The 15358-nt window shown below is 37.2% G+C and overlaps 4 protein-coding genes across 4 annotated transcripts; all 4 read left to right on the top strand.

Annotated features, from left to right (window-relative positions):
- Positions 1-388: 388 nt before the first annotated feature.
- On the top strand, positions 389-3039 carry LOC148208007 (putative acetyltransferase At3g50280). Its single transcript, XM_088119973.1, has one exon. The coding sequence runs from the start codon at positions 1208-1210 to the stop codon at positions 2576-2578; it is 1371 nt and encodes a 456-aa protein (XP_087976099.1). The 5' UTR covers positions 389-1207; the 3' UTR covers positions 2579-3039.
- Positions 3040-5701: 2662 nt separating this feature from the next.
- Positions 5702-7508, top strand: LOC111018826 (putative acetyltransferase At3g50280). Its single transcript, XM_022295104.2, has one exon. It carries the CDS (start codon positions 5966-5968, stop codon positions 7343-7345), a length of 1380 nt encoding a protein of 459 aa, XP_022150796.1. The 5' UTR covers positions 5702-5965; the 3' UTR covers positions 7346-7508.
- A 2266-nt stretch (positions 7509-9774) lies between these two features.
- LOC111014384 (putative acetyltransferase At3g50280) lies at positions 9775-11412 on the top strand. Its single transcript, XM_022289129.2, has one exon. The coding sequence runs from the start codon at positions 9950-9952 to the stop codon at positions 11330-11332; it is 1383 nt and encodes a 460-aa protein (XP_022144821.1). The 5' UTR covers positions 9775-9949; the 3' UTR covers positions 11333-11412.
- A 1285-nt stretch (positions 11413-12697) lies between these two features.
- On the top strand, positions 12698-14758 carry LOC148208006 (putative acetyltransferase At3g50280). The gene has a single exon (XM_088119960.1). It carries the CDS (start codon positions 13259-13261, stop codon positions 14639-14641), a length of 1383 nt encoding a protein of 460 aa, XP_087976086.1. The 5' UTR covers positions 12698-13258; the 3' UTR covers positions 14642-14758.
- Positions 14759-15358: the final 600 nt, after the last annotated feature.

Here is a 15358-nt window from a genome sequence, read left to right as displayed (position 1 = left end):
ATTAAATCTTTAAAACGGTTTTGAAAGGTGATCTTAACAATTATGTTCCAAAATAATAGAATAGGCCATTGAATGTGGTATATGATACTGCAAAGGAAAACATCGAGGCTACGGAGCGCCACAGCGTTGAGGTTGGCACAGGAGTGAGAATTTGGATTTTTAAGTAGGTGATATATATTTTTACATAGATTGGCCCAAGGTTATATGTGAAAAAAGATGCTACTTTTATAAATTTTATCTTACTAACACATGAATTTTTTAAAAACATATGATCAAAAAACTATCAATTTGAATTAGATTTTAAGATAAGATCTGAATTGAAAAATATACATCTTAAAATTTTAAAACATATTTAAGATACTATTTCTTACTATTATCTTTTTCTTTTTCCTCTGTTCCGTTTTTTTTTTCTTTTCCGAGGAAGCCATCTATGTTATCCATAGTCCATAGATGTAACATTTTCATTTTAACTATGGAATTTTAAAACAGACTTAGATATGAAATTTCATTGATAACAATAATCTTCCGTTGTGTCACATTTACCTACTTTCTTATCTTACTGCTGTTCGATCCGTGTTGCATTGTAAACTTGTTCGTTTGATGTTGGTTCATGTCATGTTTGTTGGCTAATTTTGATGGCAATTTGTGTTAGGCAGATTTTCTATTCATAATGTAAATATAAAGAAAATTTTGCACCTAGTGACTCATCTAGATCCAACTATAAGAATGGGCCAAAACAGGAGATTTGTGTCCCACAAGAACGCTACTAGATTCTGATATTGCTTCATACCAATATTAAGATACTGATTGCTATAAATATAATTTTTTTGGTTTAAGTTTCATCGTAATTTTCTCAAACACATGGAAATAGTCTATACTTTTTTTTTCCAACAGGTAACCCACTTCATAAAAAGGAAAAAAGACCCAATTAGGGCAATGAGATGGCATAGTCTACACAGAAGTATTGACCTAGGAGTGCTCAATTTGGACTAATTGTGCCCAGCTGGATGACTTCAAGTATCTTGAAGAAGTGGAGCTTGTTCCCACGTAGTTTTAACGTCTTTTGTTTGTGTTTACAGCTGTCCTTTCTGGAAAAAAAAAACGTGTTTGTAAATGGAACTGGAAGTGGAATTGGATGATAAGTACAAAATGCATCAGCATCATCTAAATCCTAAATTAATTGCTCCTCGTCTTGCGGACCTTAGCGATGAATTCCGATGATGTTACAGTCCGAGAAATCTCCCACTGTTTTGTGAAACCAGATCTTCCCGAAGAATCAAAGAGTCCCTATTATTTGGGCCCTTGGGATCTCTCCATGCTCTCCTTCCACTACATCCAAAAAGGTCTCCTCTTTCGCAAACCTTCTCAGGCCGACGGTTTTATGCCTAATCTACTCCATCGCCTGAAAAACTCCCTCTCTGCCGCTCTGTTCCATTTCTACCCACTTTCCGGCCGCTTTGCCACCGTTAAAAACGACGACCAAGCTTCCATTTATATTTATGTGGACTGTGCCAACAGCCCCGGAGCAAAGTTCATCCACGCCGCCGCCCTCCACATCACAATTTCTGACATTCTGTCCCCAGTCGACGTGCCTTTACTGCTCCATTCTCTCTTCGACCTCGACAGAGCTGTCAACCACGACGGCCATGCCCTGCCTTTACTTTCCATTCAGGTAACCGAATTACTGGACGGCGTCTTCATTGCCTGTTCCTTCAACCATTCTATTGGCGATGGCACTTCTAATTGGAATTTCTTCAATATGTGGTCTGAGATTTTCCAAGCATCCTCTGATGGGGATGGGGATTGTATTATTTCAATTTCACGGCCGCCCATTCTGAAGCGGTGGTTTCCCGAAGGGATTGGTCCAATTATCAACCTCCCATTCACCCACCCGGATCAATTCATCAGCAGATTCGAAGCCCCCCAACTGAGGGAGAGAATTTTCCACTTCTCGGCAGAATCAATCGCGAAATTGAAAGCAAAGGCCAACGCAGAGTGCGATACCAACCAAATCTCCTCGTTCCAGTCATTATCCGCGCTTGTGTGGCGATCCATAACACGGGCTCGACGTGCACGGGAGGATCAAAGCACCAGCTGCATGATGGCGGCGAACAACAGGGCAAGAATGGAACCTCCCTTGTCTGAAAACTACTCCGGAAACGCAGTTACGATTCTGAAAGCGGATGCAAAAGCAGGGGAATTGGTTGGACTAGGGCTGGGCTGGGCGGCGTGGAAGCTACACGAAAAAGTAGTGAACAACAAGAACCAATTGTTGAGAGAGGAAATTCACAAGTGGGTTCGGTGTCCCTATACTTACCAACTGGATCGGATTTTGGATTCGTACAGCGTGGTGATGGCGAGCTCGCCGAGATTCAACGTTTATGGGAATGAATTTGGGATGGGAAAAGCGGTGGCGGTTCGGAGTGGGTATGCAAACAAATTCGACGGGAACGTGTATTGGTATCCAGGATACGAGGGAGGAGGAAGCATTGATTTAGAGATCTGCCTGCTCCCGCAGAATATGGCAATTCTAGAGTCTGATCCAGAGTTCATGGAAACTGTTTCTCATCTGCTGTGAAATGTGAAATTTATGGACATTCTACTGTTTTTTCTTCTTACAATTGTTTATAAGTGGAATTATTTTCTTACGTTTTGTTTGACAGCTATGAACATGATTGGTGTAAAACAGAAAAAGGATTTGAAAATGAGAAAAAAAGAAAAGCAACTTTGTTGCAGCGTGAAGAAACCAAACCACGGCTTTGAAAGCAATTATCATTTTTAAGAAGGAGGAGAAGGAGAAAAACGTCCTGCTCGTCGGACCGAACGGCAGTTGCAGCACATATGTTGGGTGATGTGTAGGGATTAACCTAAATATCTTTTACAAGTTAGAGGCCTTCTCCAATGGTTGTCATTCCCGAAAATTCAATTATTGTATGTAATTGAATATTTAAAATTCAAAATATTTACGAAAATGGAATGAAATCTGTGTAATTTGTAATATTTTATTAAAATAAATAGTATATTTGTGATTCATAAAAAAATGGGAGGGTAATATAGTCTAAAAATATTTTTTAGAGATGCTTGTTTTTTAATAGGTGCTCTTGCAAATATGGCAAAAAAATTTAGTAAAATAAACAAATAGCAATCACATTTAATTTTTTCAAATATAGCATTTTTTTCCTGAAAAAATGGAGGTCCAATTATAAAATTACAAATTCACCATTTAATATATCTGATATATATCTTATCTGACCACTGATATATATCTCTAACCACTGATATAATAATGATATACAATTAATTTAATTCTAATATAACCATGATATCTACTCAACTTCTAACATGTCTTACCACTGATATACGTATGATAACCATTGATTTACCACACATATACATCTGATATATATTTAATATGTCTCTAATTCACCATTGATATACAAATGATATACCATTGCTATAACTATAGTATCTACCGATATAACTTCTTATATGATTATATGATTTATCACTAATATAACACTGATATATATTTGATATATACTTAATATACAAAATTTACCACTTATATACCTCTGATATAACCATTATATCTACTAATATAACTATGATATATATATGTGATGATATCATACTATTATACCTAATATATTCTTCAGATGAAAACAATGATGCAAAATTTTTTATTTTTTATATTTGAAATATAAAGTTATTATATAAAAGGTTTATGTGGACCATGCACATCCAAAAAGACAAATTAAAATTTTGATATACTTTATAAATTTAAACAGTTAGATATCCATTATATTTAGTATCTAATTAATATTAATATTGAATAAATAGTAGTGATATAGTAATCAACATTATTGATAATATTAGTATATTAATCAACAAATTGAAATGATACACTAGAATTTAAACAGCTGATATACTACTAAAAATTAAACATTTGATCAGTTGCAAATATATTTTGTTGGAGGGGTATGGCAACCCTAGATGGGGTGAATAGGGTTTAATTAACAAAATATAAACTTTTTAATAAATGGGCCCAATTTAAACAAAAATAATAGATATGCAATTTTAACAAAGTAAGATAAAATAAATTCTAAGGCAAACAAGAGAAATTTAAAGCAAACAATCAAATTCTAAGATTAATTGCAAAAATAAATAAGAGAGAGGGTTAGAGAAATTTGACACCGGGAATTTTTATAGTGGTTCGGCATAATTGTCCTACTCCACTTCCCAAGCACCTCTTGGGTTGTAAATTAAAATTCTAACTCTTTCCACGGTAGAAGTCAAACCGGTACACTGCTCTTCACAAGAGCAAAGACGATCCTCTCCACGGTGAGGATCACATCGTTACAATGAGTTGAAGATTTTGAAACACACACTTACAAACTCTCAAATAGAGTAAATATACAAATTTGAGCTCACAAAAATTTCAATCCTCACAACAATAAAATTTCTCTCACAAATAAGATGGAAAGAAAAATTGAGAACTTGGAGAGATTAGCAAAATGAAAATTTTAAAGTTATGGAAGATTGAGAATAAGAGAATTGTTGTATAATTTTGAATGAAAAGTTTAGTTTAAATAGAGGGAAGAAAATGGTAAAAAAAATCAAGTTTAACCATTAGACCTTAATCATTAAAAATGAAGGGTTGAGATAATTTTAAAAAATAAATTAAGAATAATATATATATATATATATATATAAAAGAGATGTGATAGTGACAAGGTAACACTTTTTGTTTTTGTTTTTTTTATCTTTTTCTTTTCTTTTTCAATATATATATATATATATATATTTTTTTTTTTAAAAAGAAGCTTGTCACTTATTAGCTTATGAATTGACCACGTCATCTTCTCATGTATTTTTCTTTCCAATTTGTTTTAATCGTAATTTTTTTGTTTGAGCTCCGATTTGGATGATCTAACAGTCGTTGGAATCGTTGTAACGAGCTCTACACTGTCATCACTTTAAAATACAAAAAATGTCAATAAATAAAATTAAGTTTGTTATCATCAAAACATTAATTAATTAATTAATTAATTAAAATTAATTAATTTGAGATTAAGGCAAAAAAGCCAACATATTTAGTATATCATAAATTAGAAGTACATCAGAGATATATATATATATATATATATATATATATATATATATTATATAATACGTACATTTGATGTATATCAGTGGTATATCTGATCATGTATATCATGGTACATCTGATACTGTATATTAAGGGTACATTGAATGTATATCGGAAGTATATCAGAGTTACATTGAATGTACATTAGATATAGATTAGATGTATATCATATACAAATTTACATCAAATGTATAGCAGATATAGATTTGATGTATGATATACATCAGATGTATATCATATATAAGTTGGATGTATATCAAATATAGATATACATCAGATATCATTAAGGGTAAAATTGAAATAATAAAAATTCCGAAAATAAAAATTCAAATATTTTGCTATATTTGAAATATTGAAAAGTTGGTGACATTTTTTGAAATACATAAAATATTTTTGCTACCCACTGCAATTACCCTTTTTAATATAGGAGCATGTGTGTTGGAATGCATGGTAACAAACCTGAGTGTGGATAGGCTACATATTCAATGTAACAAGTGTGAGTGTGGATTGTGTAGGTATGCACGCCCAACTTTAGACTTTGGTCAATGGACATGTAATTAAATTAGTTATATAATATAAAGTTATTTGTACGTATTGTCCAAACTTCAGACATTGAAAAGAGCTATTCCCTTTTTTTTTTTTTTTTAATTTTCTGACGCCATCCAACCGACTCTTCAGGAAATAAAAGGAGGATGGTGTGGTGATGATACCAGAAAAGAAGGGTCTTGAACCCATCTGCGCAGCGCCGGCGGCTAAGCAAACAGAAGCTCCTCTTCAGTCTTCAGTCTTCCCCGATTGAATCGAAACTTGCGGAGGATGGATTCCCATCATCCGACGCTCCGAAAAATCTCCGAGTGCTTTGTCAAACCACAACGTCTTCCCCAAGAATCAAAGCAGCCCTATTATCTCGGCCCCTGCGATTTCATCATGCTTTCCGTCCACTATATCCAAAAAGGCCTTCTCTTTCACAAACCTTCTGAATCCGCGGCCTATGACCACGGACACCCTTTTATGGTCAATCTTCTCCGCCGCCTCAAAGACTCCCTCTCCGCTGCTCTGTTTCACTTCTACCCACTCACCGGCCGCCTTGCTACGGTCAACAACCAGGATCAAGCTTCCATTTTGATCTATGTGGACTGCGTCAACAGCCCCGGAGCAAAGTTCATCCACGCCGCAATCGACATCACAATTTCTGACGTTCTGTCCCCAGTTGATGTGCCTCCAGTGGTCCACTCTTTCTTCGACAATCACAGAGCTGTCAACCACGATGGACATACTCTGCCTTTGCTATCCATTCAGGTAACCGAATTGTTGGACGGCGTCTTCGTTGGCTGCTCCTTTAACCACGTTATGGGTGACGGAACCTCCTTCTGGAATTTCTTCAACATGTGGTCTGAAATCTTTCAAGCACCGTCCGAATCGGATGATGGTAATGTTTCAATTTCACGGCCACCCATTCTGAACCGGTGGTTTCCCGATGGGGTTGGCCCAATTATCAATCTCCCCTTCACCCACCTCGATCAATTCGTCAGCAGATTCGAGACCCCCCTGCTGAGGGAGAGAATTTTCCACTTCTCAGCAGAATCAATCGCTAAATTGAAAGCGAAAGCCAACGCAGAGTGCAACACCGGAGAAATCTCCTCCTTCCAGTCCTTGTCGGCGCTTGTGTGGCGATCCATAACACGAGCCCGTCGCGCGCCGGAGGATCAAAGCACCAATTGCAACATGGCGGCTAACAACAGAGCAAGGTTAGAACCAGCCTTATCCTCGAACTACTTCGGAAACGTAGTATCGGGACTGAGAGCGGAAGCAAAAGCAGGGGAATTGCTTGAAGCAGGGCTGGGTTGGGCGGCGTGGAAATTGCACGAAGCAGTGATCAACAACACGAACGAGAAGTTAAGAGAGGAACTAGACAAGTGGTTGGAATCTCCCTTTACTTTTCAATTGAGTCGATTTTTTGATCCGTACAGCATCATGCTGGGGAGCTCCCCGAGGTTCAATAAATATGGGAATGAGTTTGGAATGGGAAAAGCGGTGGCGCTGCGGAGTGGATATGCGAACAAATTCGACGGCAAGGTTTCTTCGTATCCAGGCCGCGAGGGCGGAGGAAGCGTAGATTTAGAAATCTGTCTACTCCCACAAAATATGGCCTTTCTCGAATCCGATTTGGAGTTCATGGATGCTGTTTCTTCCTAGTTCCTCGCCCAACTTGCAATATCAATCATGATTCTCCATCTACACAAATAAATAACCAACAAGTTATGTAATTTTCAACACCAGGATTTGATTTCGAACCTAATCGTGCATTTTGTTTGCTTTAATAAAGAATGATAGACAGCAGTTGGGTGGTATTGACTCATCTAAATCTTGTTATAGAGAGATTTTCTTCATCAGCTATGATTGGAATAAAAATATAAATAAATAAATTCTCTTGCTTTTCAACTTCGCCCCATACAGATTTCCACGTTTCCTCCGACAAAATATTCCAACAGAACGAAAATCTCGGTTACATCAGTGTTGACATTGTCAAAACTAGAGATATATTTTACAAACATGTTTATGGGGTGACTGGCCAATGCCTATATTTTACTAAGTATTAAAATTTTCCTAGGTTGGAGAGAGATTATCAAATTGTCAGTGATGGTAGCAACAGAGTAGGTACACCTAAGTATTTTTCTATGTTCCAATAAGAAGGGTTGGGCACGCCGGCAGGAGAGTCAATAGTTTTCCAATATCCACGAAGCTTCAAAGATTTGAACCTGGAAATATTGTAGCAAAAGATCACAAGACAAAGCAGCATTTTTAATCCCTTTGTATACTCTTTTTCTCTTTACTATAATTAAAAACTAATGTCAAAGCCAAATTTCTATTCAAATTAAGTAGGCTGCTAAGCTAACAACGGGATAAAGTTGAAAGATCCTTCCCAATGCAGCGACAAACATTTCCTGTCCCAAATTCCTTACCCTTAGTTTGGAATAGAAAAGTATCTTAAATGAATGTGCGTTGTTTATTTTATGAGGAAGGTTATGTGTCTTCTTCGTCATGTAATTAAAAAAAGTAACTTTGGCTAAAGCCTCAGCCAACTTATTAACGTTGAGCGTGAGCGCATCTTGATGAATTCTCTCTTCAGTTTGGGATGAAACACATTGGATTCTGGAGCTCAGAAATCAAGCAACCTCTTCCATGGTGCATGTCCCTCGTCAGCTCAACAAAGTGGCCCATTCTCTTGTCAAAAATGTTGTGGAGAATACTCTCACTTTAACAACTTTCCCATTTGGCTTCTAAAACTTGTTGGGATAAATGTCCCATCTGATAATATTTTATTTCATTTTTAATTAAAAATAAACAATAACTTATTTATTTATTATTATTATTATTTTAAAAAGTAGGACGTTAGATTTTTTTATCTTTTTTGGACAATTTTAGCTAAGCTCTCCGGATGGGTTCAATTTCTATTTGTGTGTATTAAACAAGTTCATTTGGCATGGACTAATAGCATATATGGGAAATTTAATTACCAAATAGGCCAAATTTAGTTTTTTTTAGTACAACATGTGGAGTTGGGATTCGAACTCATAACCTTTTGATTAGAGATAGGTGCTTTAACCACTTGAACTATGCTCGGTTTGACTCTATACTACCTCAATTAATTTTATGGCATGTCAAATCTGCATTATTATTGAAATAAATTGGACTCCATAACATTTTTAAGAGCTAAAAAATATTACATACGACGTTCTCTCTTAAATTACATAATTTCTACCCTAATATTATTTATACTTTCACCTTTTATCTTTTTATTTTTATTTTTTTCCTCTCATTTCTTTTTTCATTTGAATCTTTTTACAACGACTCCACTTTATTTGATATTTCTTTTAGTTGTAATTTTATTTTCATTAACAGATATGTTACTTTTATTGATAACTTATTTTATCCTATTTAATCAATATTATTATTAGATTTTATTTGTTACTCATTTAGATATGTTTTTTAACTTTAATTTAAATAACTGTTTTTCTGATTTGAAATATTATAATTAAATTTGATCTTTTTATCTATATGCATTAAGAAATTGCAGGCATCATTGAATAAAATTAAACCGTTAAAACTTAAATACTTAACAAAACTATAAATTAAAGCAACATATATTTTTGGAAGGATAAGACAACATTTAAATAAAAAAAACTTTAAGCGTGAAAATGAGAAATACAATTTTTACCTCATACTTATCGTAGTCATTTTTTTTATCCCATTACAATTTGGAGGATGTTGGTTGGAAACCCAATTTGAATAATATGAAAATATTTAATTCGTATATATTTTTTTCTTAGTAAAAGGAGGGAAGATTTGAACTCGATAGAGAATGTGAATTACGGCTGAGAAGCTCATATTGGCATATTTGATTCATATTGATTGATGTAACATTTTAATTCTAATGGTAGATAAAATAGACCTTTTTTTTTCGGAAGAAAGAGGGGCAAAAGCCTGAAAACTAAGAGGAGATGACGATACGGCCCCTGCAACGTCAGCAGTGAATTTTTCATTCAGCACAACAATCTTCGCTATGTCACACCCGTGCCGCAATGGAGTCGCTCTTCCCATATCCACGAAGCTTCAAGCCTTTTGAGAGTTGAAAAATCAGCGATGGCTTTATCCCCTGAACCGTGTTTTCCACGAGAAAACCAATTTCAAATGGGGAGTCACTGAAAAGTTATATCTACATCCCTTCTATTTAAACTAAGCATTTGAGCACGAATCATCGGAAAATATCCAAAAACTCTCCCCTAAAATTCCAACGTTATGGATTCCAATCCCCAAAAAGTTGTATACATCTCAGAGTCCTTTCTCAAACCCCACTCCACTCCAGAAGAATCCAAGCTCCCATATTACCTCAGTCCATGGGATCTTGCCATGCTCTCCATGAATTACATCCAAAAGGGTCTTCTCTACGCCAAGCCTCCCGCCGCCGCCGTTGACGCCGGCCACTTCATCGACGCTCTGTTGGGGAAACTCAAACACTCCCTCTCTGTTGCTCTTGTTCATTTCTACCCACTCGCCGGACGACTCGCAACAATTCAATACGAAGATGAAGGATCTTGCCTCGTTTATGTGGACTGCAACAACAGCCCCGGAGCCAAATTCATCCACGCCCGTCTCGACATGTCGATTTCTGACATTCTTTCACCCGCCGATGTTCCGTTAGTTGTCGAATCTTTCTTCGACCATGACAGAGCAGTCAACCACGACGGTCATTCCAGGCCGTTGCTGTCAGTTCAGGTGACGGAATTACTGGACGGCGTCTTCATTGGGTGTTCCATAAACCACTGCATAGTCGACGGAACTTCTTTTTGGCATTTCTTCAACATGTGGTCCGAAATTTTCCAAGCAGAGGATGGCGATAAGATTTCAATTTCACGCCCGCCGATACTCCAGCGCTGGTTCCCGGAGGGCCATGGCCCAATCCTCAAACTTCCATTCACCCACCAGGATAAGTTTATTACCAGATTCGAAGCCCCCCAACTGAGCAAAAGAATGTTCCACTTCTCGCCGGAATCCGTGGGCACACTCAAAGCCAGAGCAAACGCAGAGTACAAAACCAACAAAATCTCCTCCTTCCAGTCCGTATCCGCACTCATGTGGAGAAGCATAACACGAGTCCGCGGCCTTCCACTGGACCAGACCATCGGCTGCATATTTGCAATTAACAGCCGATCAAGACTACACCCACCCATACCCGAAAATTACTTCGGGAATTCGTTTGAAGCTGGAAAAGGAGTTGCGACGGTGAAGGAGCTGCTGGAGAACAATCTTGGGTGGGCAGCGTGGAGACTGCACGAGGCTGTGGTGAATCACACGGACGATGTGGTGAGAGATCTTGTAAACAAATGGCTGGAATGTCCCTCCATATACCAAATAGAGCAATTGTTCGATCCATTGAGCGTAATGATTGGAAGCTCGCCCAAATTCAACAAGTATGGAAACGTGTTTGGAATGGGGAGGGCGTTGGGTCTTCGAAGTGGGTATGCGCACAAGTTCGACGGGGCAATATCTTGTTACCCAGGATCTGAAGGAGGAGGAAGCATGGATCTGGAGTTGTGTCTTCCACTCGATATCATGACTGCTCTGGAGGCTGATGAGGAATTGTCCATGAGTGCTACCACTTCATACACTCCCCTGCATTAGTTGTTATTGTTTTCCTGATAACACCAAACTGAAAATTCTTACAACTTTCACATTTTCAAATAAAGACTCCCTTTTCAATATTTTGGAATCATCAAGTACTGCGGAAGGTAACATTTTCTCTCGTCGGATGTTTTTGTAGTCTGTGTGAATGGTTTTTTAATGCTAGGCTGTATGAGGATATGCGACCATATACAGATGACAATAAAAATTGGATGATTAAACTACTATGCCATATCTCAAGTTGGCTACCATTAAATTTTTGTGTGTAGAAAAGAGAAATTGGTAAATGAAGAAAGATAAGAGATTTATTCTTTTTCAAACAAATAACATAGTTTTCTATTTGAGTGCTGATGACCACCATTTTTTTTTTTGGATAAGTAGGAGCTAGAGAGGATGGTAAAAGGGAAGATGCATTTTTATATTTTCCAGAAAAATAAATGCCGTCATTTTTTTTTTCTTTGACAAGAAGTGCTATTAAATTTTGAGTAGTGATTATAAGAAAAATTATTGTTGATCAAGTATTATTTTTTAAGTGGTAGTTAGCAAGTAAGGAAGTGTTATTCTTATTCTTATGAAATAAAATAGTGTTAGAGAGTGTGAAAGGTTGGAACTTTCTCAAAACCCAAAATGCTTTATGCAACAAATGCTAACTGAGAGTAATGTTTTTCCATAGTTAAAACTTAAAACCGGTTCCAAATCCAACCAATACGGTCCGATTTTTGTGGATTCCATCTTGATCAAAATTTGTTTTAAAAAATGAAAATTGAAATGTATGGTGTATGTCGGTCGTGGTTTCAATTTTAGCATAAAATCGATACCAAAAGTTGATCATTCAGCTTTTGTGTATCGAAAATTTGTGGGTTTCTAATATTTGTACAAATCAACTAATTGACCCTCGATTCGAACAGTCGATTTTAGTCGATTCTTGTAGATGTTAGAGAGACTAAATTATTTTGCAGCCAGATAGCTGAAAAGAACAAGATGCAGAGAACTAAGAGACAGATGGAGAGGAGGGGAAAAGAGGAGAGAGATGAAGAGAGAAAGTTAGAGGAAAAATGAGACCAAAGATGATAAAGAAGAGGGAGTGCAATGGAAAGAAGAAAGGCGGGGAGAATAGAGAAATGAGAGAGGAAAATAGGGAGAAAAAATAGGGAGGGAGTGAAGTTGAAAACAGATTAGAGAGAGCATTAAAAAGAAAATAATTATCAGGGGAGAGATATTGGATTAAATTTACCCACCTTATCAATTTAAGCTTTTGAGTTGGATGGTGATTTTTTCATTTTTAATATGATGTCAGAGATGAAGGTTTTGTGTTGCGAAAACTAACATCCAACCTGAGAGAAATAAATGAATTTTAAAATTCTTCCACAGATGCAAAGAAGACTGATATTATATTTAAAGTATTTTGAAATACAGAAAATATTTTTACTACCCCTGCAAATTTTCATAAAATTATATAAGTATGGTTGCATAAATCATCCGGCCACAGCATGCAACGACGGACATCATGACAATGCATCGGGGTATTGTGAGAGTGCTGCCAAGTGCCAAAAGAACAAATCTTCCCCTCTTTTTCTCGGTAACTACGAGGAAGGAATAGACTCCACTCTTCTCACATACGCATACACCAAGTTTCAAACCTTTGAAACCCTTTTTTTTCTTCTTTTTTTTTTTGTTTGAATATCAGACCTTTGAAAGTTTAAAAGTGAAACATCAGCGGTTGGTAGCGTCGTAGCGGTGGTATTTCAATTTTGATTCTCTTAACCTACCCTGTTCCGATCCGAATAAAACCATTTTAAATTGGGATTTGTTGAAAACGCAGCAAAAAAAAGTTGAATTCTCAACCTTACCTACCCTTCTATTTAAACTAATAACCAACTCGACCGGAATTATTAACCCAACTTTCTTTCCCACAATTCCGACGATATGAATCCCAATCCCCAAAATGTTCATTACATCTCAGACTGCTTTATCCAACCTCACACCATTCCACAGGAATCCAAGAAACCATATTACCTGAGCCCATGGGATCTTGCCATGCTCTCCGTCCAATACATCCAAAAAGGTCTTCTCTACGCCAAGCCTCCAGCAGCCCACGGCGGCGCCGGCGCCCACTTCATCCACACTCTTCTCCGAAAGCTCAAACACTCTCTGTCCATTGCCCTTGTTCATTTCTACCCACTCGCCGGACGACTCGCAACAATTCAATACGAAGACGAAGGCTCTTGCCTCGTTTATGTGGACTGCAACAACAGCCCCGGAACCAAATTCATCCACGCCCGTCTCCACATAACCATGTCCGACATTCTCTCACCCACCGATGTTCCGTTAATTGTCCAATCTTTCTTTGACCATGACAGAGCCCTCAACCACGACGGCCATTCCAGGCCGTTGCTGTCAGTTCAGGTGACGGAATTACTGGACGGCGTCTTCATTGGGTGTTCCATAAACCACTGCATAGTCGACGGAACTTCTTTTTGGCATTTCTTCAACATGTGGTCTGAAATTTTCCAAGCAGAGGATGACAATATTTCAATCTCACGGCCACCGATCCTCCCGCGGTGGTTCCCCGAGGGCCATGGTCCAATTCTCAAACTCCCATTCATCCACCCGGATCAGTTTATTACCAGATTCGAAGCGCCCCAACTGAGGGAAAGAATGTTCCATTTTTCTTCAGAATCCCTGGCCATTATCAAAGCCAGAGCAAACGCAGAGTATAGAACCAACAAAATCTCCTCCTTCCAAGCCTTATCCGCGCTGGTATGGAGAAGCATAACGCGAGCCCGTGGGCTTCCACCGGATGAGACCACCGGCTGCAGATTGGCAATAAACAACAGATCCAGACTGGAGCCACCCTTACCGGAAAATTACTTTGGGAATTCAATTCAAACGGTGAGAGGAGTGGCGAAGGTGAAGGAACTGTTGGAAAAAAATCTTGGATGGGCGGCGTGGAAATTGCACGAAGCTGTGGTGAATCACAGCGACGATGCCGTGAGAGATTACATGAACAAGTGGGTGGAATCTCCGTTCGTGTACCAAATTGGCCAATTGTTCGATCCGTTGAGCGTTATGTTTGGAAGCTCGCCGAGATTCAACAAGTACGGGAACGTGTTTGGAATGGGTAAGGCGTTGGGGCTTAGAAGTGGGTACGCCCACAAATTCGACGGGAAAGTGTCGTGTTACCCAGGATCTGAGGGAGGAGGAAGCATAGATCTGGAGCTGTGTCTTCAACCAGATTTCATGGCTGCTCTCGAGTCTGATGAGGAATTCATGAATGCTACAACTCCACACCCCCCTGCACTCCGCTAGTTGTTTTTGTTCCCAAATTAAATCACAACTCAAAATCATCCAAAGCAAATTGGTCGTTTTCTTTGTATGGCCTCTGTTTGACAAAGGGACAAAAATATAATTTTTAATTTTTAACAATGAGTCGTGAATTTTTCAATGGAAGATTTAATCAACCAATGAACTAAGTATTTTCCATAACTAAAATTTTAGAAACAAATATGAGTTCCCAACCATCAAATATTGCAATGTATTTTTATACTCTAAATTTTTTTGAAAGAGTCTATTCATTAAGTTACATATCTGATTAAAAAATCAGAGATTGGAACTCATAATTTTTTAGTTAGAGACAGGTAGGTTAGTTGAACTAAATTTATATTGATAAATTAATATATTTAATAATAAAAACATATTAAACATATACAATCAATTTTAATAATAAAAACATATGTCAGGAAATTGGATGATTACTAGAGGGCTTAAACTACTAAGCCAGTTGTGGTTAGGTATATATCTGAAGTTGACTACATTAAATTTTTATGCGTAGAAAAGAGAAATGTATGAATGATGTTGAGTGCTGATGACCACCATTCTTTTTTTTTTTTTTATTATTTTTAATATATATATATATAAGTAGGAGATAGAGAAGAGAGTTAGAAGGAAGATGCTTTTTATATTTTTCAGAAAAATAAATGCCGTCATATATATATATTTTTTTCCTTTGACAACAAGTGCTATCAA

The sequence above is a fragment of the Momordica charantia genome (genome assembly GCF_013281855.1).
Source record: "Momordica charantia cultivar OHB3-1 chromosome 11 unlocalized genomic scaffold, Mcharantia_2.0 BLBB01000011.1, whole genome shotgun sequence".
In the NCBI taxonomy this organism is placed as follows: domain Eukaryota; kingdom Viridiplantae; phylum Streptophyta; class Magnoliopsida; order Cucurbitales; family Cucurbitaceae; genus Momordica; species Momordica charantia.
Note: the sequence above shows the minus strand (reverse complement) of the source record. Positions and strands in the feature narration are given on the sequence as shown.

Coding starts and splice junctions, on each gene's coding strand:
- LOC148208007 (XM_088119973.1), top strand. CDS start 1,208: ATGAATTCCGATGATGTTACAGTCCGAGAAATCTCCCACTGTTTTGTG.
- LOC111018826 (XM_022295104.2), top strand. CDS start 5,966: ATGGATTCCCATCATCCGACGCTCCGAAAAATCTCCGAGTGCTTTGTC.
- LOC111014384 (XM_022289129.2), top strand. CDS start 9,950: ATGGATTCCAATCCCCAAAAAGTTGTATACATCTCAGAGTCCTTTCTC.
- LOC148208006 (XM_088119960.1), top strand. CDS start 13,259: ATGAATCCCAATCCCCAAAATGTTCATTACATCTCAGACTGCTTTATC.